The 24,566-nt window shown below is 44.2% G+C and overlaps 1 protein-coding gene across 1 annotated transcript; it reads left to right on the forward strand.

Annotated features, from left to right (window-relative positions):
* The first annotated feature begins 303 nt into the window (after positions 1 to 303).
* LOC115313254 (cytochrome P450 3A16-like) lies at positions 304 to 14,292 on the forward strand. Its single transcript, XM_042294512.1, has 6 exons — positions 304 to 377; positions 1,279 to 1,387; positions 4,060 to 4,148; positions 9,309 to 9,449; positions 12,261 to 12,426; positions 14,192 to 14,292. Exons 1-6 carry the CDS (start codon positions 328 to 330, stop codon positions 14,267 to 14,269), a joined length of 633 nt encoding a protein of 210 aa, XP_042150446.1. The 5' UTR covers positions 304 to 327; the 3' UTR covers positions 14,270 to 14,292.
* Positions 14,293 to 24,566: the final 10,274 nt, after the last annotated feature.

The following is a 24,566-nucleotide window of genomic DNA, read 5'->3' on the forward strand; positions in this document are numbered from 1 at the left end:
ACTCGTGAGATAAAAATAATTAGAACAACACTGCGAAATAAAACCTAAATCAAATATTTTATTTCCAATTACTTTGCTCCAGGTCTTATCATTATATTTAACAATAAAATGATAAAAAAGAAAAAAAAATATCGGTCCTGGCGAATTTGCATTGCTAAAATACCGCAAGACCGAGATTGCAGGTCGTTTTGTCGACCAATTTATTAAGTACTTAATCGTGCGGTAACTCGTTGAGTATTACAACCTACATCTCAGGGTAGTATCACACAGATATACTAATTCAGTTTGCTTTTTGTTGCAGCTCACACGCCACATAGGGTGCCGAGGATGACACCGTTTGCAACAGTCGCCAATGCCGAACTTTTTATGATTTCAGGGTGAGGTCTAGCGTAAAATATTATTCAGAACACGCCAATAAGTGACAGGGTACCAAGGTACACCCGTGAGCAATATGAAGGTGAACAGCCCTCTTCTTATTTTTGACGCTCCTGCAAGTTTTGGAACAAGCTTTGTTCCAGAAGAAGGTTAGAAGGCAAAGTTTAGACCCTAAGCCGCGTACCATTTGAGACGTTGAGAGTTAATATATAGATTCAGGGAGCCGTAAAACAGGCAAGAAACCAGGTAAGGTGTTCACCTTCATATTACCGGCGGGTGTGCGCCCCGTAAAGGTCGTTTAACGTAACAGTATGTTTTTTTAGCTTGAGTTACAGCTTAAGGAACGCATGATGTGGCCAATTAAGACCGTCTTATTATCGTCCCGCAAACAATCAAATTGTAGCATTATCCGATAACAACACAAATGACCGAATCGCGAAGCAAGGACCACTAACACAATAGAGAGTTTTAGTAGATCGTTCCGATACCTCCGATAGCCCCGATAACGATACTATGCATGCGCAAGGGAGGCGGTGGCGGAGTATCGGGATATCGTTATCGGAGTCATGGGAACGATCTACTAAAACTCTCCAAAAAGCCAGACCTTTCGCTTCTTTAGCTGTAAGCAAAAACAATTTATCGTTGCCTTTTTTCTTGTATTTTTATTTTGTTTGCTGCGATAATTATTATGTTCTTTTTCCTTCCACTCGAAATGATGCTGTATACACTCTCATTAAAGCCGGTGCGTCTTCGATGGTCATAGATGAACCCTCTCTTCAGTCTAGGCTCTTCAATCTGGGCTCTTTAATCTAGGCTTCAGCCTGATCGTAATATATCACAAGAGCTCGGTTCTAGACAAAGGCAAGCGCGTGAACGGGCCCTTAAACTCGGTTTCTGTTCCAGGCTTGAGACGGTCAGTTCTGCACTGTCTTTCACCGCCCACCTTTTGGCCAAGCATCAAGACGTCCAAGACATACTGAGGGCGGAAGTGAAATCGCTCCTCGAGAAAGACGTAAGGCCCTGGAATAGCTTTGTAGATACCACCAAGCTCTCTACGTTCTAAACAACAGCCTTAAGTAATAAGAAAAAAAAAGTTTTTAATTTTGTTCCAGAACGAGCAACTGTGCACGCAGATCTGCATGCATATAGTTAAGTTGTATACGTGTCGTCGTCGTATATCGTCAACGCCTTTTATATAGCAAGGCCGTAGGACTGAATTTTCTCAGTACGGATAAGATATAAGCCCTGCAGTTCGCATGATGTTCGTGTCATCGCTGATTGGACAAGATTCCCACTCGATCACTGACGCAGCAGTCGTGTATTGTCAACGCCTTTTATATAGCAAGGCCGTAGGACTGAATTTTCTCAGTACGGATAAGATATAAGGCCTGCATTTCGCATGAGATTCGTGTCATCGCTGATTGGACAAGATTCCCACTCTATCACTGACGCAGCAGTCGTGAGCAAACGCATGATTGGACACGAATGCCGCTTCCAAAAACTTCGACAAAAATGTATTTAATTATATTATTACAATTACACTTTTTAGATAACTATTTAGATAAGAGACTTAAATACAACAAGTGCGTTTTATCAACTGAAACACGTTTAGAAATACATTTTTCATTCCATTTTCAACATCTGAAACTTAAATAAAACCTGGAGTAAAATTTGAAAAAAAGACCGTGCTAAAAATACACAGTGCCTTAGAAACAAGTGCCTAAATAAACTTGCGCATCAAAAAAAAAAAAAAAAATATATATATATATATGTGTTTTTTTTATGAGATATGCGGATATATCGGGGAAAATACACTGTATTTAGTGCTCGCTTAATTTCAAAGTCTTATAGTGTGTGAAACCAATACATATCGCGAACGCCTAAAAAAATTAAAAAAAAACACACGAACACTCAACCAAAAATCAGCAATTATATCCATTCCGCTTATTCATTGCACTACTCTTTATCTTTACTATTCAGAGTTTATTATGTTCAAAGAGCATGCATCTCGTGCTCTGTGCATGTCTCGCTTAGAGAAGAGCACCTAAAATCGTATTTGGCAGTACTTCAAATCACGGATTTCAAATACTGAATGTTCAGTGCTTAAGTACGAGTGACAAATACATTTTCCAATAAATATATATATATATATAGGCAAAAGTAACTTGCGTAGACAGAGCAGCCGTCGGATGATAAAAATACAATTCTAATTTAATGTAGAAAAAAGTCACGCAATAAAAAAGGGCGAAGTGCCGAAAACAAGTTGTATTAGTTTACGGGAATAATAAAGGCTGGGCACAAGAACGCAAGTTATCTGGGAAGCAAACTTGAAAAAAGGACGGAATAAAAGTCAGAGTTAAAACACAAGAACTTACAAAAATAAATTGTTGAATGAAAAATAGAATAAATAATAAAGAATAAAAAATAAGAAATATAAACAAGAAAGGAGGCTGACGTCCGTCGACATTTCTACTCCCCAGTGACAGTCCCTTCCTCATTTTTTTCTGAAGAAGGCAGTTCCACTGCCGAAACGTCGACGGACGTCAGGCCCCTTTCTTATTTTTATGCATTTTTTTTATTTTTAATTCTTTATCTTGACCCGATTAAATTAATATTATGACCCGATTAGCACACTGGCACACCGGCTCTATCTATCCGCTAGCTCTGGAGCACTTTCAAACTATATTATCATGAATTTGTTTACGCATCCTTCTTCCATCGTAGGCATGAAATAAATATCACGAGGTTATAGGCGACCACTTGTCATATACAGCATGTAAACTCACGCTTTTAACACGCTTTAGAGTCCAGCCAACTTACAGAAATCGGTTTCTCAACGTATGGCGCCGCAAGCTACTACAGAGGTGCAAGCAGGTGGTAAAAGTTTACAGTAAAAACACACACACACACAAAAAAAAAAAACTTGTCCCATTCAAAAAAAAATAAAAAAATCCTGTTCTGGGCAGTTTACGCCGCCACTTGTACTACCTGCTCTGGCCAATTGATGTACGCGTAGTTAGAAATGCTTCCCTCACATGGCGTACGCTTGGTAGAGGGAGCGCCGGCCGATTGCGGCTATTTTGCGGGATCGTCTGCTATCATAACCTGAATCGCCGGCGCTCTTCCGACGCGGCGTACGCCATCTTTCGGCAGTTCTGCTCACTGCAGGTGCATCGTCTGCGAGGGGGCGGCGTAGATTGTCCAGAACAGGATTCTCTGTTTTGTTTTTCTTTCTTTTGAACGACGTAAGTTCATTTCTTCATTTTTTCACGGTAGACTTCCACCACCTGCGTGCATCTCTGTACTAAATCGCAGGGCGATACGTGGAGAACCCATTTTTGCGGGTCGTCTACAGTGCCTTCTAAGCGTTAGTTTACATGCTGTATATGTACATTCGACCTTTCAAACAATGCAAAACCTTCAGTTTAGTTATACATAAGTCTGGAATTTTCCAGGGCTTCCCGATAGGTGGTGCCAGCGTGTTAAGCGGATAAAAAAAACGCAGTCCACTCAACTCAATAAAACACAAATGTTTGAATAAACCGTTAATTAAATTTTGGTGGGGATGTGTAGCTTCAGGCGTTCACAAGTCATGATTCGATATTTTGGGTATCCTTGTAAGTATCTTTGAGTGTGCTCCTAAATCCTAAAAATAATTTGTTTCTTCGTTAATCTTTCTTTCAGGGAAATCTCAACTACGACAACCTCTTCAGCCTGCAGTACTTGAAACAAGTCATTGCAGAATCCTCAAGATTCTATCCCGCACAGCCAGGGTACTGTGACCCAATTGAATTACAGCTCTTTATTAACCAGCGTCCGAAATTATACAGTTTAAAAATATTTCGGTAGCAAAATCAAAATTAGAATTAATAAAAAAACGTTGCTCAAATAAAACATAGCCCAAATGAGCAAATGCTGCGGACATTTAAAAAAATAACAATATTAATAAAGATTTTAAACGGGATGTTGGTACTTAGAACCAACTTTTAGTTTTGGAATACAATGAAGTCCTTTCGAAGTATTTTATAGTTCTTTTTGAGTGATATATCCGCAACTGACTGTGAGTTTTCTTGTTAGTAAACGTGTTTCATACTTCGTTTCACCCTATGTCTGAACGCTGCCGAGGTTTCGAAATAATAGGACCAATCAAACAGTATCAAAAGCGCAAGTCACTGGGCCTTTCGTGTACATCATTAGTTCAGCGATGGCATAACTCTTACAGAATCTGAACGAACACTTTCACTAACGAACATTTTTTTTTGTGGTTAAAGACGGGATTGATTTATTTGTGCCGCAGCGCATTGAAAAGCCTTCAATATATCCTGAGCGTTTTTTTAACTCTTTCGTTACCGCGGAAAAATGACTGATTTTCAGTGCTTCTAGAAAATATTTTTTTTCTCTGCGACTACTAGCCGCATTAAGCTTTGCTATTTATCAAACTGTAGGTTATTAGCTGGGCATCATAGTTAAATAAACTGTAGTGTTATGAGTGCAAACAGTGAAGAGAATTTATTTGTCAAATGAACAAAAAGTTGACAAAAAAAGTACAAACAAAACAAAAATCAGTGGCTGTACTGAGCCAGAAAATTATTTTCGAAATTCTGAAATATACAAAATGTTGCAAGTGGCCCTAGCCATCATTTCAATATCTTCCAGTTCTGTGCGCCGTGTTCTGTATTTTTCGTGGCCAGCAAAGTTAGCGGTTCTGAAGGCTGTGCCACTCAGAAAAGCAGTCACGTGAAGGTAGGAAGCAAAGATAAATTTCGCATGTGGCGCAGAAGACGTTTGTTCTGGATTGGGATTTTGTCTTTCGATAGCAGAGCTTGCAGTTTCTTCTCCTCTCCATTCTTTTTGGTTGGTGGCAAGCAGGGACATGAGGTGAGAAGGGGGTACCACTTTGCGCTGCTCCATCGTACTCAAAGATCTGCTGAATTAGCTCTTCTCTAAATGCCAGCTGGTCAAAGTAGGCACTTCTGGAAAGTTCTGGGACGTCTGGGTTCTCTTTGCGGTGTTCTTGGAAGAGTATAAAACTATTTACGCATGCAATGTCCACACAATGGAAAAATAGCGTCTTCCACCAACGCACACATTTCCTCAGGACGTTGTATGTTCCAATAATTTGGTCCGACTTGTCGACTCCCAACATTCCAGCGTTGTATTCGTGGACTAGAAGCGGCTTTTTGATGGTCCTCAAAGTCCACTTGTCCCCTCTTTTTTCTCTTCGTTGGGCCGAAACATGCTCGTTTGCTGTATGCATCGTGCTCATCAGGTTTACCGCACGCCTGTCTTTCCACTGCATGTAGAGGATGTTCCCTTCACGAATCCATCTAACATCTCCCCGCTGAGCTCTTCTTTCCCATTTAGCATCTTTCAATTCAGCTGGAAAACATCGGCGATCTTTGCGAGATGTGCCGCATGCAAACGTCTTGCGCGCAAGGAGGTGGTCGAAAAGTTTCGTTGATGTATAGAAGTTGTCCATGTAAATCTTGTACCCTTGATCAAGGTACTCTGTGCAGAGCTTGGTGACTACGTCAAAAGCTAGACCGTGAGGTGTTGGTGTCTCACGCTTGCCAGTGTACACAACAAATTGAAGGGTGTAGCCTGTTCTTGAGTCTGCCACCACCCAGAGTTTGTATCCCCACTTCGTCACTTTGTCTCGAATGTATTGCCTTATTCCTGATCGGGCTTTAGATTTTACCATGCGTTCATCGACTGAGAGATCACGCCGTGGTTGGAAAAAACTTGCTGATTTTTCATTGATGTGCTTCAACAGCCAGTATACCTTCCAGGTTTTGCCGACAGAAGCTGCAGCTCCACAGTCCTCCGGGTCCGATACGTGTAAGAACGCCAGCAGCGCAGAAAAGCGCTTTCTTGGCATAATATTTGGTGGTAGAAGGCCTCTGAATATTCCTGTTGTTTTCCAGTATAAGTGCAGTCGCGGAACTTCAACCATTCCCATGTAGATGAGAATCCCAATAAATTGCAGCATCTCGAGCGGTGTGACCTTCTCCCAGGAGCCGTCACGCCGAGCGTATGTCTGCCGGTCCAAAATGTGCATCCAAGCATATTTGTTTGTGTTCTCACACAAAGTCCTTACCACCTCGGAAGTGAAAAACAAAAGAAAAAAATCTAGTGCTCTTGAGAAGCGCCGTGAGTCGCTCCGCAGTGCTGCGCCAACATGGACACCGGGCTGTCTCTTGGGCGAAAACTGGATACGGCGCGACGCATTCGGAAAAGTATCCTTGCCGTACGTTGTTGAGACTCTAAACATGCAAGAAAAAACGCTGTCGTCAAATACAAAGCGCGCGTTTGTATAAATACAGTGTGCAAGCTAAAACGAAACACACCTGCGAGCTCCTGTTGACGTTCCCGGACCTTGAGCTGGAGTGTCGCTGTCAGAACTAAAATCTGACGACCCTGCATTGTTACTGGAGTCATCACTGCTGCTTGAGTCACAAAAATCGGCAGAAAAAGCGGCCGAAGTGCTTGCAACAGCCTTCCGCTTTTGAGGTGCGCGCGGCAAACTTGACGCCATGGCTCCCGACTACGCGGTAACTTTTGGTTTAAGTTTCGTTTTTAACAGCGCCGTCTCACGTCAGAAGATGAAAACCAAAACCGAAACTGAAAAAGTAGATGTCTACGAGCAAACTAGGTGGCGCTGTCTGTCTTGACGCGCCAATTTTGATTTTTTCAGACGCTTTGAAAGTCATCGTAACTCCGTGTCCGATTTTCTATGGCGCGGAGTTGCAAACGTACATGCGGAAGAAAGACTACTTTCATCGGCTTTTCAATCAAACGGGCTCTTCCTTATGTTACACTAAGTTCAGTATATGCAGGGCCTTAGTGAAAAAATTATATTCGAGAGGCAAGCGCCTACACCTTGACCAGGTAGCTGAAACTGGCACCCAAAAACCTTTTGGTGATTTGCAAAAAAAAAAGCACACTCATAATTCTACCCACAGCATTTGTTTGCGTGCAGATAACGATGCGAGCTATATGTTAGATGTCCTTTAAAATTTGCGAATATATTTGCTACTTACTTCAATATATAGGTGTTATTCAACCAGCCCGGGTATTGCCCCGCCTGTTGGAAGTAAAACCAGCTGCCATGACTTCTTGACTGGTTTCAGAGTAGATACGACAGAAATCGAAAAAGCAATTAAACAGTAAAAACCAAAGTTATCTACAGGCGAAAACTGTATTCCATCGTTTATTATAAAGGGCTGCAGTGTCGTTTTCACACCCATTTTGCTGCACATCTTTAGTCTCTCTCCGAGTTCCGGTGTCATCCCATCACTATGGAAAGAAAGCGGTTGTGGTACCTATCTTAAAAGAAGGCGATAGTTCCGTCACAAGTAATTATCGCCCCATATTTTTATTGACGAAATTTTCTAAAGTTTTTGAACGGGCCCGCCAAAAGTTTCGCCAAAAGTTCGTATCTTGTCAGCATGTATTTTTTTTTTTTTTTTGAAAGGACGGTTGGTTGAAACCAATATTTCCTCTTTTTTTTTAAACTACTGTGCCCCCATTGTTTTCAACAGAGGCCAAGTTAATTGTGTATATTTTAACATGTCGAAAGCGTTTGATAAAGTAAGTCATGAGTTGTTGTTACACAAATTATTGTCACACGGTTGTTGTTCAGAGCTGTGCAACTGGTTCGAAAGCTACATATCCTCTCGTCCAAACAGTGTTCGTATGCATAACAGTTATTCCGACCTTCTCTTCTCAACATCTGGAGTCCCTTAAGGATCTAATCTTGGGCCCCTTTTGTTCTTAATCTTCGTCAACGATCTAGCGGCTTTTGTAGATAGTGCTGAGTTACTGATGTTTGCTGCTGACATCAAGCTTTTTATGAGTGCAAACTCCCTTGCTGACTGTCATGTTCTGCAACATGATGTCTTACGAGTTGTCCAGTGGTGTTCAGCAAGTAGCTTATCACTGAATCGCCTGAAAACAAATGTTTTGACTTTCTGCAGGCGTCGCAGTATAGTAAACTACGATTATATTATAGACGGAGTGACAATCAAGCGTGCATCTGTTGTAAAATACCTTGGCGTGTATCTCGATAATGCATTCAAATTTACCGCTCACGTGTCGTTTATTGTTGGTAGGGCGACGAGAATGTTGGGTATTACATGCCGCATCACTCAGCCATTCGAGAACCCGGCCTCCATTATTCGTTTATTTTGTGCCCTAGTTAGGTCTAAGCTTGAGTTCGGTTCTGTGGCCTGCAATTGGTTATCAAGAACACAAACAATAATCATCGAAAATGTGCAACACAAACTAATACGTATTGTTTATGATCGTTACTTCTAGATCGTTTCTATTTTGACAACACTTTTGTGCTTAATGAGATGTCGTTGATACCATTGACCAAGAGAAGTGCAGAGCGCTACTTAGTTTTTCTGTACACAATTGTAACCAGCGTATTTGAAAGTGTTTCGCTTTTACGTGATGTAAACATTCATGTCCCTCCTCGTTCCAATAGGACCCGCGATACTTTTAGCATTCCCACCATCCGTAAATCATTTCTTCTGTCACGGATACAATCTCTGTTTACCAATGTTGAAAATGCCGAACTTGATATACACAGTGACATTAAGGTGTTCGGAAACGCTGCTAAAATGCTCGTTGCCGAACTTTAAATATTGTGTGGTTGTAGCTTTGAGTTGGAAACCTGCAACTATGTTTTTTTTTTTCTTTCTTATCGTTTATATTTATACATTTGTGCACCAAATAGGAGACCCCGATGGTTGTTTTTTGGCACGTGATATGAAATAAAATGGATAAATAAGATAGACACCATGCGAGTTCGCTTTTGACGCTGCATGTCTGATCGGTACCACCAGCACATAGCGTCGGCTGCTTCCCGACTTGGGTGGTGCCGAAATTCTGAATGCATACTGAATGTTTCAAATAACTCTGGCATGCAGAAACGTCACAAGAAGATGCGTGAAGGACTTCGAATTCAACGGCTTTCGAATTCCAAAAGACACGAACCTTGTAGTTCCCGTACGCGTGATGCACCACGATCCAAGATACTGGGTGGACCCCGAGAAATTCAACCCTGACAGGTAAAATGTCCACGAGCATTCTTTAAGGCTTCTGTCTTTGAATAAACCTGTGTACTCTGGCCCATGGAGTGCTGCAGCGTCAGCGAGGCGTGACCGTTTAATGCTGGCGTGAAGCGGCGTCCTAGCGTCGCACCTGGCACGATTCATGGACGCAAAGTAGCTTCTGCCAGCGTCCCTCGGCGTCTGTCCACGGACCAGAGCGTTTGAAAGGGCGCTGCGCGACGCACAACGGAAACGCGACCTAAAAATAATTGCTTTCTCGCCAGGGGCGCTGCTCATTACGTGAGAGCTGCAGGTCTATAGGAGTATGAGCCGTTTATACCTGCAGTTACAGACAAGTCGCAGACTAGGAGACGCGCGACAAGAAACGTGCACACGAATAAAACTTACAGATGAAATGGGAACGAAGGTTCTAAAGTCATCGAAACAGAAAGCTTGGCAGAGCTGGGATATAAACTCCCGGTCGTGTCGTATACCGTGAAGTATGCTAAACACTGCACAACCTCACCTTCTTTATTGATGTGTGCGTGTGTGTGTGTCTTTTTTTTTTTTAATGAATGCGCTGAGGCGTAGTTACTCAAATTGGAGGTACCATGGATGCACATTCCGCAGCGCGGAACATCAGGCACAAGAGAACACGGATCAATGTCCCAATAACCAGGATCCTCCCCCACCGAATACCCAGCTACACTCCGTCTCACTCCGAGTTCGAGCGCTTCCAACGCTACAATTCGATCGAGATAGTCATGCAGCGGCAACAGTGCATAGTCGCGGTGTTCGTTAATTTCATGCGTTTGCTATCGCCGGCTAAACCAATCGCGCATAAAAAAAAAATATTTAAACAAAAAAATGACCGCATCTCCACGTGGTGAATGATGTTGATTGGGGCGAAGCTCTGGTGGTGCTGATGATACTGATTTTGTTCATAGGTAGTGCTCATGGTGCTGATTTTTATTTTATTGCTCATAGGTAGAGCTGAGTTCCGGGTTGCGTTTCGACTTCATTATTACTGCTTTATGGTTTGTGAAATGCAGAGCCGGTGGTTCTTCTAGCGGATCAGCTTGGATCCGCTAGAAGCCGTGGGAACGCATCTCCACCGCTTAAGTCAACGGTCCATGTCAGAAAAAGAATGTGTTGTGTAGAACGTGGTTATATACGCATTTGAGCATTTGACCGCAGCTTCCTCTCGTCTATAAACGTTGAGCCAATGCATGCGAAGTTTAACGCGATTATATACGCGTTTGACCGCAGCGCCCTCTCCTGTATTAGCGGCGAGATGTTTTGGTGGCGCTTTCCTATGGTTCCCCCTTGTGACGTTATTACCTTGCAAACAACAAGTTCGATGGTGTTTGTAAATAGCATGGTGGAAGCTTGAACTTATTGCGCTCTCAAATGAACACTGGCAACACCGTCAAAATTCATGCTCTTACATTGATCTTATTTCCGTCGATGATAAATCCTTTTCTTACGTCATAGTCAGCGTTCGGCCAGTCGTGGAAGGCCGACCACAGCGATGCTTTCGGTAGCGCACGTCGCCAATAGACGTTGAGCGTCTACATGCAACGTTTCATCCATGACATCCCCAGCTCTTGAATTACTACCACATCTCAGAGCCCCCTACTTGTCCCGCAGTCGTGGCCGAGTAATTAAGGCGATGGACTAGAAATCCACTGGGGTCTCCCCGCACAGGTTCGAATCCTGTCGACTGCGCAAACATTTTTTTTCTTTTTTGAAGAAGACAGATGGGATGGCAATCGATGGGAGCACGGACGTCGGACGGACAAGGCTAGACCCTAAAGAGCTTCGCCCCTAACAAACGCGAGATCAAAAAAAGTTTGCTTCGCGCGATTGGTTTAGTTGCTCATAGACGCGCGTAGACCACGAGCGCCGCGATTATGCCCTTTTGGCGTTACTGGATCGGCTCCATCAAGGGCCGCCCACACTAGCGACAAAACGCGAGCGGCGCGCCGATCGCGTTGAAAACGCGTTCCGCAAAACCGGTTGAGCGGGAAGATAAAGGGCGTGTCTCTGCACGCGCTCGTGGCGCTGACTGTGCTACGGTGACTTTTTGTTACTTCCCGCGATCGGCGTGCCACGCGCGTTTTCTCGCTAGTGTGGGCGGCCCTTGAGACTTCCGCGTCGGATGCTCTTGGACTCGGACTGAAACGGAGTGCAACTGACTGCGGTATCAGGGTCTTTTTGCCAGAGCTGTGCACGGAACCCCACGAAAATAGTTACAAAATGTGCAGATCGTACTTCAGCGGGCAATCTGTACAGAAGAACGCATTTTATTTATTTATTGATCCTTTGGGGAGGGAGGCTGGCACAAGGCCGCTGTGGGGTTGCACTGATGTCAGAACGCCAAGCTCTCATTAGCTCTTACGGAGGGATATAGTGGGTAGATCTCAAGGCTACCTTCCTTGAGATTTACCCACCATAGTTCCAATCGGAGCCAATCAGAACCCTGTGTTCTGGCGTCACCTCAACCCCTGTTCAAGAAGCAGACGGTCTTACGCTCTGCGTTGAAAAGAAATAGCAAAACTCTGAACACAATTAACCCGACGGGAATCGTATACCCGAGCCCATGATTATGAGCCCAACACTCTATACCACAGGAGCAACGGGTAGACTGGCCAATAGGAAACCGACCCGTCTACCCGCTGTTCGAACGCGAAGGCTGATCGCCGAAGGTCGGCCTTCGCCTTCGTACATGAATTCGAGACAAAGGAAGCCAATGTTGCTCCTACCCACTAATATTTCCAGTAACTTTGCCCTGCGTGTTCTCGTCTCCTCTCCCTCTTTCATCATCAGATTCAGTTCGGAAAACAAGTCGACGATCGAGCCAATGGCGTACATCCCTTTCGGCATCGGAACTCGCAACTGCCCCGCATCCCGGCTTGCAGAATTTGAGCTCTCGCTAATCATTGCCAAGACTGTGGCCAAGTTCAAGCTGCATCTCTGCGACGAACCAGAAAAGGCGAGTCGGTTTTAATTTCTGGGGGTATCTTAAAGGACGGTGCTTTACTTTTTAACGGAATCACTTAAAAACAGTGACAGCAAAAAGAAGAAAATAACGCAGGGTGTGGTTCATTATGTTTAAGCGCCTTGCTTCATGATTGCCTCTTCGACCCTTGCATCAGTTAATGACGGAATTTCATTGGTTGCGGAGGAATAACAAGATTCCCGGAACTCACTACGTCCTGCGTTTTCGTCGGTGACTATAGTCACCAAAATTCGTCTGTGCGTCCCTGCATTCCCGCCAAATATAGCGTGTAAATTGACGTCACGTCACCCAACGCCTGTCGCATTCCTCTGTTGAAATCAACTTATCGGTAAGACAGATAACAGTATCAAATTTGATGTTGACGAAGTATTTTTACTAAAATAAATGCTACTCACGCCATCATGCGATATATTTGTTTCATTAATATTGAGCTTAATAATATTAGCTCATCAAAATGTTTTTTTTTTCGTGTGTGTTGATTTAGTTAACGTCGTGTTCTTAAACTTTATGCATTCATTTTCCACCACTTCAGCGACCCATTCACGCGATGTTTCAGTGTTCTGCGATGCATATAGTTTATTTGTACGCGCCGATAAACCGGGTTTCGGTTTCTCGATCGGACCCGGGAATTTCAAAACTACGGTGCGGTGCACTCCCAATATTCCCCTTTGCTAATGAGAAGGACGTGCCATGTCGCCTCATAATATTCATGAGTCTAACTACAATGACAGCTTGGAGGGACACTGGCAGGGTATTCATGCTCGCCGAGCTTCTACTTGAACATGACTAGAGCCCAACTATCCAGAATACAATGTTCAGCTCCAACTTCGTTTTCTTTCCGCCCGAAAGCAGCCGGTTGAGAATCGGCCGGCCTCAGTTGCGTTCACTCTCTTTTCCATGGTCACGTGGCGTTCAAACGATGTGTACCAAATAGTATACTCAAAGTCGTGGGTCATCGAAGGCACACATTTTTTATTAAGAATAGAAAAGAATATGAACTCAATTTTCGTGGCTTCCAAGAAGCTGAAAATGCGTTGACCGAAAACAAAATGTTGCGCAAATCACAGGAAGTACCTGTACACGCCATTTTCAACATGGCGACGTACCGCGGGCTGGACGACGCCATGGCGGTGAACGACGGACCAACATTGCGACGGACATAGGGACGATACTTCGGAACTGTCGTTCGTTGTTCCGGCCAATCGGTTCATCAAGCGCAGAACATCGAGCGGAAGGGATAGAAGTGCGAAACATGGGTTCGACGAACGGTACACGCAAGTTCATCGTCGTCGTCGTCGTCGTCTGCTTCGCACGGCGAAAAGGCGGAGAAACAAAACGCGGTCGGGTGTGGCCACGTGACTTCCGGCCATGAGCTTCCGTGCTCGTGTTTCGGTTTCGAGCAGTTGAGGTTTTTGGCTTTATTAAAAATATACGTGACTCTCCAGCAAAATATTGTTGGCTGGTCTCCCGACACGATATTATATCGTCTGGCGAAAAATGACAAAAACTTTTTTTAGGGGGTGTCAGTGTCTCTTTAAGAAAGTCTAGGCATTATGTTCACACTTGCTTTGTGGTACGTTCTTGGCGGGTTTCTTTTTTCGGTTGCTGCAGATATATCATTGACTCCAGAGTGATACTTAGATGCTCAAAATTCGCCACGCACAGAATTTCTAAGTCTCAAGAGCAAACTGAAAATATGCCGCCCTTAATTTCATCGTATTTATTGGTTTCCTTGCAGAGGACTCTCAACTACATTGCACCAGTCATTCTAGCTTACTGCGAGGAGGGAGTTTGGGTGAGGGTGGAAAGAATATGAAGCCATCGGCGTGGATTATTCTCTTGAAGGGAAGAATTCGCAACTCCCGAAAAAAGTCAAGCAAATTGTCGTCGAATGTACGAGTGTCTGGACTCGGGTGCTCGATGAAGACGTCAACTTCAGAATGCCGGTCCTTTTTTTATCTCTTCAGCAATCCAACGAAGTTCAGCTGTATATTTTATATATTCACTTTTACAGAAGCCCGGTACGTATTTCTTATACCGATCATGATGTCATGCACAGAAATCAAAATTATTATTGGAATAGGCAATGGGAAAAACCCTAAAAAAATATTTTCCGAGCCGTCCTCGCACAACAATCGTCGAAGCATTCGCCGCGATACTCTCATTGGTTCTGTTTCTCAGGTGTTACTTGTGAAATGAACCAGGCTTGAGAAAAAATGTTCACCAAGCTATTCGCGTGAATGCCAGAAAGAAACAGCTTGGACACGATTTCCTTATTTTTTTCGAGGCAACTTAGACGAAGTAACGAAGTCCGGAGAAATAAAAAGCAAGCAAAACGAAATCGAAGACATTCTCTGTTCAAGTATGGGGATGCCGTACAATGCCAATTGGATTTGCTCCTTGTTCCTGTCTATCCCCATTTGTGGTCCTCACTTCCGTGTGTTCCTTAGGTCTGCGGGGAAACTGCAGTGGAAGGGGGGAGGGGGGGAGGGGGGGGGGAGGGGGGGGGGGCGGGCTGCATGCGACCCGCGGGCCGTAGGTTGCCCACCGCTGGCCTAAATAATAAAGATCGTTCATTAGATATGTAACTTCAAGGAATTAAAAAATAAATAAAAGAATGCACTTCATCCGAACATTCGTAAACGTGTTAGTTATTGTAATGTGCTCAGGTTAATTAAATGAATGTCTCATTTATCGTTTAACTAGGGTGCCTTTGAACGATTATTAAGGAAACGAGCGGCGTGGAGGGGCACGGCAGATGTGTATGCATTCCGTCGTCGTTAATTGAAAATGTAAAAAAAAAAAAGACTTTTTTTATAGCTTTGGGGCTTCGAGGTGTCAGTGTGAGTTTAGACGTAATACTCTAGAACATATTTAAGGGTGCAGATTTCTCAATCTATCTTATCTTCGAACTATATATATTTAAATCAATATACGCGATAAGAGCCTCAAATACATAAATGACTTCGTTGGCTTATCCCCTATAAATAAACTAAAGACAAGCTGAAAATCTGGTGTCACGGAAAGAATATGGGATGAATTTGCCTGAACCTGTTGTCTTCTGTATTTGATCTTTAATTGCTTTAGGTTGCAATATTTGGCATTCTTCACCCTGCATTTGGCAATTAAGTGTTTTTGTTGAGGTTGTGTTTTTTTTTTCAGTGTGGTAAAAACAACTGGTTAATGCTAAAGGAGTACATATCGAATTATATTATTATTACACGCGGCGCCACACGCCTTCATTGTACCGGCGTCTTGCCATTCTGCTGTGCCGCGTTTCTTCTGAGATAAAATAAAAATCAGTACCAATAAGTTGTTTTCGATATGTTCGTCAGTGTTTCGTAGTTTTGCCTTACGAAAAAGTTAAGCAGTCTTTGCTTTTGTTGGCAAGAACGTTTTGCATAATGTTTCATGAATAAAATGGTAATAATTATTATTACGACTGGTAATATGTGTAGTAAACGTAAGTACGCTAGTTGCGATCTCTGAAGGCTAGACAAATATAAAGTCCGCCAGGCACCTTGCGACCTTTACTGTTGTCTTTCACGGAAACGTTATGTGTGTGCAAACTGTGGCGGGCCTTTATCACGTAGTGAATTTCGTCCCTGGTACCAGTCATTGCGTTACAGCAATGCATAATTTGTATAGTTACCGACAGCATGAAAGCGGCAGGGAGGAGCTTCAGTTTTCCCGCCTCCAGGGCGAGCCTTCGACAACGTTCGTGCACCTTGAGCGTGCGCACGCAGTCAAAGCACGACGGAAGGCACGAAGCACATGCTGGAGGCCGGGCATTCGAAAGACACGCCCTGACGTTCTTATTCTGCCAGCGTCTCTAGCGTACTTCCATGACCCGGAAACTGCGCCTCCTCTCTTCTCCAAATTACAGAACACGCCATTTCTCGTTCTGCACTATAGTAGAATGTGGCTGCACTGTTTAATATTATCATGACTATAGGTAACCACATTTTCCAACCCACGATATTACGGCACACACAGGGCTATTATGGCGCCTGTTTGCCACAATCTTAATCTTCACCATGATATAAACCATATGAGAAATGACACATACATGTTGTTGTTTTTTTACCATAGTTTGACTTGCCCTACGATGAAATACAGCCATAGTTACAGGCCACTAGGTCCAATCACGAGCCAACTATGCATCACTTGGTGTATGTTGTGAAATATACGTATCGGTGCGCCTGTCTTATATCACGAATTCGCAGCTCAGATCAATAAACTATCACATTGTTTTTAAATGGCTAGGATTTGAAATGTATTCTTTGTCGGTTTTTTCGCCATCTGGAATAGTTTACCTCGGCAACTAAATGCATCGTCTCAAAGATTGCACACGACCGACAAGTGCGTGAACTGCATTCTATTAAACAGTCCCAGCACGCTTGTAGGTCATCGTAAAATGTAATTAAGCTTTGCCTAGTTTTTTAGTTTTTTTTTTAGTCTTTGTGTTAATAAGATAGTGGCTTGAACATATTATTAAACTTTCTTTTATTACGTGAATTTCATATCTGAATCCCAAAATTATTCTAGTGTAAGGTTCCCGGATACTTATAATGAGATCTTGGGATTTTAGTATTTTATGACAAATAAAGATATACGTGGAGGTTTGGTTTGACTGGGTACTTGCGTGTTCTGTTCCTGCATCCCTGGGCACTCGACCTAAGAAATGCTTGGTGCATATGGCTACAATCTAGCAGTAGTTGTAAACACACCCGGCTACTGGTCTTGGTCGTCTGCGTCGCCTCCCGCCGTAGATCCTGGCCAGTTTCTTGGCCCTATTTTTTTTTACAGAAAGACGGCTACGCTCTGTAAGTTTACAAGAAAAGACCGACCTGTGAAATACACCTTTGACGAAAAGTTTGGATTGCTACGTGCAGGTATCAACTTCGGGGTTGATTTCAGATCAAGCCTATAATGACTTGGATCAGTCTATATATATATATATATATATATATATATATATATATTTTTTTTTTAATAGGGAGTTTGGGTTAGACGTTATGTCTTCTTCAGGTATTGATCGGCCTCGGCGGATAATATATGAGGCAATAATCGTCACGGTAGGTTGACTTATTAACTTAAATCGTTTTCAATCTTTGTTTTGGGAGCCATGTTGGAATTGCAGTACTGACGGGGATTACCATTAGAGACCAGAACAGTCTAAAGAACTTGCGAAAAAAATGGTTTATGAGATATGAATCGATCAATTTTCTCGTTTTTTCGCCGGATGTAAAAGATTGCGTCCCAAGATAGCCCATGAAGCACTGCAAGCACTGCAACTAAAAATTAATAAAACCAAATGCCCCAACGCTTCAGGACCAGCTCGGTCCCTTAATGACTGTGGTGACTGTGGGTTGGACAGAGGGGGAAGTCGCTTATGTAGGCCGGTTGCGATTGCTGCGTCCGGGTTTTTCCACTAAGCGACGAAGCCCTGACACATAGACGTTTCTGAGAGTGCCGGCGACCTGTTGATGTTACGCTTTGTTGTCTGGATGTACCGTGGTGAGGACTGCACTCATGAATGGCACGAGTCTAGTGGACCGAACCTTCTTGTCCGTTGACGAGATCTGCCGTCTACTGGAGCTATGCCTCACAAGCACCTATCTTATCGTTCAGTTCCGCTTCAAGTAGACAAGCGGCACCGCAATGGAAGCAGCTATCTCGGTTACCATGGCCTACCTCATATTGTCACGAATGACAAGGTGAAACAAAAATAATTTGGAAGTGCCAACACCGACACTTCCACTCAAGCTTTGTTCTTTTACAGTGACGCTTTCGCCATCCCGCATCGCATATGTGCCACATAGGGAATTCTGCTTGAAAGAAAAATAGAACTTTCCACAACATCTTAACTTGTATTCGACGTGGTTTGCCAATTTAAGGCGCAATTGATTCATTTGCTCTACCATCGCTGAAAAGCGCATTATACATTTAAATTTTTTTTCGTGAAATAAAACACAATCGGTCGTAACTAATAGCAGATGTCTACCTCGTATTTTTAGGCGCTCAAGCACTACTGACTTACTTGAGCTAGAAGGTCTCGATCGCGGAGGGGTTTTGCACGTTTCACGTCAAACGGCCGCATAGCTGACGCAAAAAAAAATACCTTCGCTTGCCAACTCTGTGAGAAGATCGAGGAAGGCGTTAGAAGGCTAGAACGAGAGTTGAAGGCTAAATTAAGAGATATAAAGGGGAAACTGAAGGAAGAGACAGAAAAGGGGGTCCTGCTCGAGACGCAGGTCACTGAGTTGAAGAGGGAGGAGCCTGAAGTGAGGTGGCTGGAGCTTGGCTAAGGAGTTCGAAGCCAAGCTGGAGCAGATGGGTGCTGAGCTTAACAAATCAAGGGAGGAGCGGGCCGACCTTGAGAAGCAGGTGGAGGAGCTCAGGCAGGAGGAAGTGTGGAACGCAGTGCTAGAAGAGCGAAACAAGGAATGGGGGTGTGTGGAGAGAGTGGAGCATCTCATCGGTGTAATTAAGAAAGAGAAGGAAAATAGCGAGGAAGGACAAAAAATGATGGCCGAATTGAATGGTACTCTCAGAGTAGAGGTCAAGAAGAGGGTCAACCTAGAAGCACAGAGGAAAGAGATGAAGAGGGAGACGACAGCGAGAGTAGTCCCGGAGGTGCAAAGGGCTAGCGAGCAGAAAGCCAGCTGTGCTGACACGAAGGAACTTTCTAGGACCTATAGTGAAGCAACGAGAAATGAGAAACAAATACGTGGATTGTTATAGCCTAATCTTATGCGGGTGGTAATTGGAGGGCAGGGTAGCAGCGTAGTGCCAGGAGAAGGCGTGCAGCTGCCGTCAGTTAGGAGAGTCCTGGTAGTTGGAGACTCCAACGTGGCAAGGATTGAGGAGGGAGTGCTAGGCAAGATGAAAGGGGACAAAGGGGTTCAAGTAGAGGCCCAGCAGGAAAGCGCATGGTCGATGTATTGCCAAAGCAGGGGAGGTGTTGTTGACAACATGGAAGGAAAAACCTAGTGTTAATCCACTTAGGACTCAACGACCTGTTAAATGGGAGGAGCCAGAACTTGGGAAAGCAGACAGAGGCAGGAATGCGTAAACTAAGAGCCGTCAGTGAGGGGGCGCATATGGAAATATGCACTACCCCAACTGTCAGAGGACAGTCTCTCGACATCCAGAGGCGGGTGATTGAGGCTAACCAAAGGATTGAAGGGATGAGCCGATGACTTCTGGACGGTGTAAAAAAAATAAACTGGGAAGTTTATGTGGCTGGCTGCTGCCCTTTCACACGGGGTGAAATTCACTACAGTGGAGACAGAGGTAGGAGAGTGAGAAAGAGGCTGGGTCGTGATGTTGCAGCTTTTTAGGGGCCCACAGAGCCCCGAGGGCACCAGTGTGGATGTACCAGTACCATATGTACCGGTACCAGAGTCGGGGGAAGCTTCTGACTTGGACTTCGTGGGGACTCGTCTCAGGAGAACACTTAGATGTAGTGGTTAATGCCCAGAGTTTCCAGGAGGTTGTGCCATTCTGCGTCCAAGCAGTGACCGAGTGTGATCTCTGGTGGTGTGTCTTTGCATCCGCCCGTGACTTTCCGAGTTGGCTGCGTCGGGTCTGTGTGTAGGTCGAGTCCCAGGGTGCCAATGTTCTGCCAAAGCTGCCGACCTTTGGCGCTATCTTGCGGACAGCCCAATGCCATGTGTAGGGCATTGGGTCTGCAACGCGAGCTTTCGCTCCAAGTGCTCAGAGCTGGTGTGCGCTAGACCATGCACTCGGCCACCGACCCCCCCCCCCCCCCCCCCCCCCCCCTTGTGCGTCTAATTTATATACAGGCATAAGTATTTGAAGGTCGACGATGGACGTCGATCGTCTCGAGGTAACGTAACGCAATAACATTATATCAATAATAAACTTGTTGAAGGACTGAACGACTAAATTTTTCAATCTCGAATTGTAATATGGCGGTAGCCTATTGTACTTACTGTTGATGAAGAGCAACATGAGGTGACGAGGTAATGATTAAATTATGAGGTTCTATAAGGACGACGACATTAGTGGGTGTCGAACCATAACGTACAGTGCCAGACTTGTTTCAAGTATCGTGAACCCAAAGACTTTCTTCACCCGCAACAGTATATGAGGATGCTGCTTTACAACTGTACGTGGAACAGGAAAACTGCACTGTGCAGAAGTGCGGCTTATTCGTTAATATGAGGGACGGATTTCTAGAAACATTCCCTGATTGACTACTTCGAACAAATGGCCTCGTTGACGTAAAGTGTCCCCGTTCCAAAAGATTCTTGAAGAATACTTAAACCGCAAAGGAGTATATGAGGCGAAAAATAAGAAAAAGGAGCGTGGTGTGAAAGGTCCAAATCACCTCCACAGCTTCTACTATCAAATACAACGGCAGTTACACAATACACAAAGAGAGTTTTCTGATTTAGTTATATTTACACTTAAGGGCATTGATATCCAACGTATTCAAAGAGATGACACCTCCTGGTCAACCCACATAGAGCCTTTTCTACTCAAGTTTTACATGGAAGGCCCGACTTCCGCTGAAATTCCTCACGTAGACGAGTTGTCCGACCGAATAAACTGCGATTACTCCCGATCTGGGAATATCTCGATCTTTGTTCGTAGGCCATAGTATCATGACATCGAAGGGTGTGGCTCCGTCCGCCGAATATTGCTTCGGCGGGTTTTTTTCCGCGTAAGATGAGACCGTAACGTGCTGCCGGAACAAGAACCTGGCGATTCTTCACTGAACTGCTTCTTCCGTAAGCTTCAAAAGGGCTTTTTTTCGTTTCGCACACCACACTCTCAAGAAAAAAGGGTGTCAAAAGGTGTATTCTTACACCCTTTGTCCCATGTAATACACCCCCAAACTTCAATTCGACATACAGCGCCCTAGAGTCGAAGAGACGGCCCGAAATTTTAGGAGGGGCTTGATAGCCGTGTGGTACAACTTATTAAAATAACTAATGTACGTTTTACTGAACACGAAAAAAATAGTCCGGGTTTTCTTGGCCCTACTGTAAAAACTCGGTGTTTTCTTTATGTGGTTTTTGATATGCACTTTAGCTATTTAAAATGTTGCACCACACGGCTATCAAGCCCCTCGTAATATTTCGGGCCCTCTGTTCGGCTGTAGGGCACTGCACGTCGAATTGAAAATCTGGGGTGTATTATATGGGACAAAGGGTGTAAGAATACACCTTTCGACACCCTTTTTTCTTGCATCTGTTCTGCTTGCCCGTTAGTTGCAGGATGGTATGGTGCACTAATCGGATGCCTGATGCCGTTTTTTTTTTCTTCAAAAACTTGTTTATTTTATTTGAAGCAAGATTTGGCGCGTTATCAGAGAAAAGTATTTTTGGTAGCGCAAAAGTAGGTAAAAGAGACCGCAGAACGTCAATGACGTGTTTGGACGTCGTGGCAGGCATCGTGTAAACTTCCAGCTACTTAGAGTACGCATCGCCCATGACTCCGCAGATGTGGATTCGTTTCGCCACCCACCGACTGAATAGTGGATCGTTTTCAGTTACTGTTCATGATGGCGTTGAACTCAAGGAAGACTTCGAGTCTTTCCACAAAGTTAGCCCAGGTGCCAGAACTTTTGTCGAAAGCGGTAAGTGTTCGAAACGTCGAAAACGTCGCTAGCCACGTGTTGTGCTTGACACTGGACACTTACCATTCGCTGAGAAGAAACTTGCTTGTTCGTCTGCCATGAGTCGTCCGATATCAGGTCATCACCGCAACACCATCTCCCGACAAAACCGCTCTTCATTGTCCGCATGCCCATAGTTAGCAATCACGTCAACTTACAAATTCCCGAACGCTCATAACTTGCCGTCGCTAAACGCCGTTCATTCATAGCGTCTTCATTGCAAATAAACGTCTTCCTATTTCGTCTGCTGGTTTTCATCATATTCCTCCTAAGCTGTACTTACAACATGATGTGTGTCGGTACTTCCAAAAATATTGCAACGGCGTTTTTTTTTTTTTTTTTTTTTTTTTTTTTTTTTTCTGGGAACAACTTTTGCAACATCTTCCGGACCCCGTGAAACATAATATTTGGTCACCTTTTTTTAGTCGTCATTAAAATGGTGAGGTAGGTACCGTGAATCGCGAAGCAGTTTACTTGACGTCTGCTTCCACTGGTGTCTTGGAAGATTGAGTCTACTGAGCGTGCATTCCTGCAGAGGAAATTTTCAGTGATAGAATATTGACCCGTCAATCAAGATTTGATTATTTCTTGGTAAGATTTATTGCGAAAGCCCGTTACAACCGCCGAACCGCATGTCCCTATATCAGAGAACAATTTATACCCAGCCTGACATTCTCGCATACATCCGTTTGCTGGGCCACGCTACTTTAGCTAGCTGAGCACAGCTGGCAGCGGCGCGAGCAAGGCCACGAGGGGAACGTGATGGTGCTCGAGCCATCCCACTGTGAACCAATGTTTCAAACTTTCAGCCACCCCACGGGTGCGTGTCGCCATCTATTAGTTGAACTAACGCCTTGTTCAAGATGGCTGCCGTGGGACCGCAGCCTTAACAATGCGTGAAACTCATCGCGCCCCGTGTGGTTTGTCAAGACTAGCGCGAGGCTATGTTAAACATGGGCAGAAATAAATCGCCTCAAAATCACGTGCCCGCTTTCTTTCGGCATGCGCGACGACCTTTTTGCAAATCTGCATGATCAGAGCACGAGACGGCGCAAGCTGTCTTGTACCGCCTGCCTACAGTGTACTAGAATACTTGGGTAGTGTTGGGACCGGAGCGGCTCAGCAACGGGAGCTCGTGAGGGCGCGTGTATTTACAGTTCGTGGCGGCGCTGTAGTCGAGTTATCCGGCTCGCGCAGCCCGCCTTTTTTTTCTTTTTTTTCTTTTTTAACTTTGAGCGGTGCATGTATCGAAAGCTAGGAGCGTGAGCTCACAGCGTTGGCAGCTGCCCTTGGTGCACGGGAGCTCGTGCCGCCGAGATGTGCCCTAGAGCAAGGAGCTCGCGCTTGTAGCCTTTCCTGCGGTACAACACAAGGTGAAACAGAGTATAGGGCACGTAAAAAAAAATCGGTATTTTCAAACCTTTTTTTTTTTAATTTTTGCGGTAGGCAAAGGGTTAATGAAATGTTTGATGGGCCATGTTGCAATTGCAGCTTTAAAGGGAGCCATCATTAAAGGCCAACCTAATTTAAAAAGTTCGCGAACAAACAACGAGTTTTGAGCGAAAGTAACAAGGCGTTCGTTTTTGCTGTGTTTGTCCGTCTATTTTCGTTTCTTCCTCAAGCTTAATTATCTCTACCAACCCGCTCGTTCTGTCCTGAGATATTCATCGCTAAACTTTTGCCTTTCTTCACTTAATTAAAAAAACTGCGCGCTGAAAGCGCGAATGAGGTTGTGCCGATATTGATGCGTAGAAGAATGACGCAGTTGTTTCTGTCCCCTCGTCACTAACTCGACAGCGTTTCTTCGCTGGACTCGCCGGCGCCACACATCAAGACGACTAAGTTACTATTCTACGTATCATTTTCATAACGCGGTTTCTGAATCAAGCGAAGAAAGGTAAACTTTTAGGATTAATTTTGCGAACCTCGTTGCCTTTTTGCGAATTGTCGAAATTGTGTTTGCCTTTAATAATGACTCCTTTTAAAACTGCAATTGCACCATGGCCAATTAAGCCGTTAATAAACAAGTTAACTAACAGATCTTGGTTCATTATTAAATATTGCAACGGTTATTCACCCATTCACTGTCCACCGAGCCCTACAGATATAACGAAAGACGGCATCCACATATCTGCCACATCCTTTTTTTGTAAAATATGTAAAGTTCTGTAAAGAATAAAACAAAAACACCCTGAATGTGTGCGTGAACCATGGGTGTTTCCCTTCAAATACCCAGCTCAGGCGAGACTTACCTGGTTGTCAGGAAGCAGCTGTCGGTTAAATGTATTGTTGTGAGCGTGTAGGTTTCAGATGGTTTACCCTCAAGAGGATAATGCGCTGCATATTGTAACCATGTATGCGCTGCACATTGTAGCCATTATTTCAATGCCGTGCTGTAAACTATTACAACGTTTTCCTTGCGTGATCTACGTGTGCTCATGTTTTCTGCTCAAAATGATGT

Source organism: Ixodes scapularis, unplaced genomic scaffold (assembly GCF_016920785.2).
Source record: "Ixodes scapularis isolate PalLabHiFi unplaced genomic scaffold, ASM1692078v2 PGA_scaffold6__148_contigs__length_123643588, whole genome shotgun sequence".
NCBI lineage: Eukaryota > Metazoa > Arthropoda > Arachnida > Ixodida > Ixodidae > Ixodes > Ixodes scapularis.

Excerpts from the sequence above, each read along its gene's own strand:
- LOC115313254 (XM_042294512.1), top strand. The coding sequence starts at position 328 with ATGACACCGTTTGCAACAGTCGCCAATGCCGAACTTTTTATGATTTCA. Across the intron at positions 4,149-9,308 it reads TTCTATCCCGCACAGCCAGG|AAACGTCACAAGAAGATGCG; the intron begins GTACTGTGACCC and ends TCTGGCATGCAG. Across the intron at positions 12,427-14,191 it reads TCTGCGACGAACCAGAAAAG|AGGACTCTCAACTACATTGC; the intron begins GCGAGTCGGTTT and ends GTTTCCTTGCAG.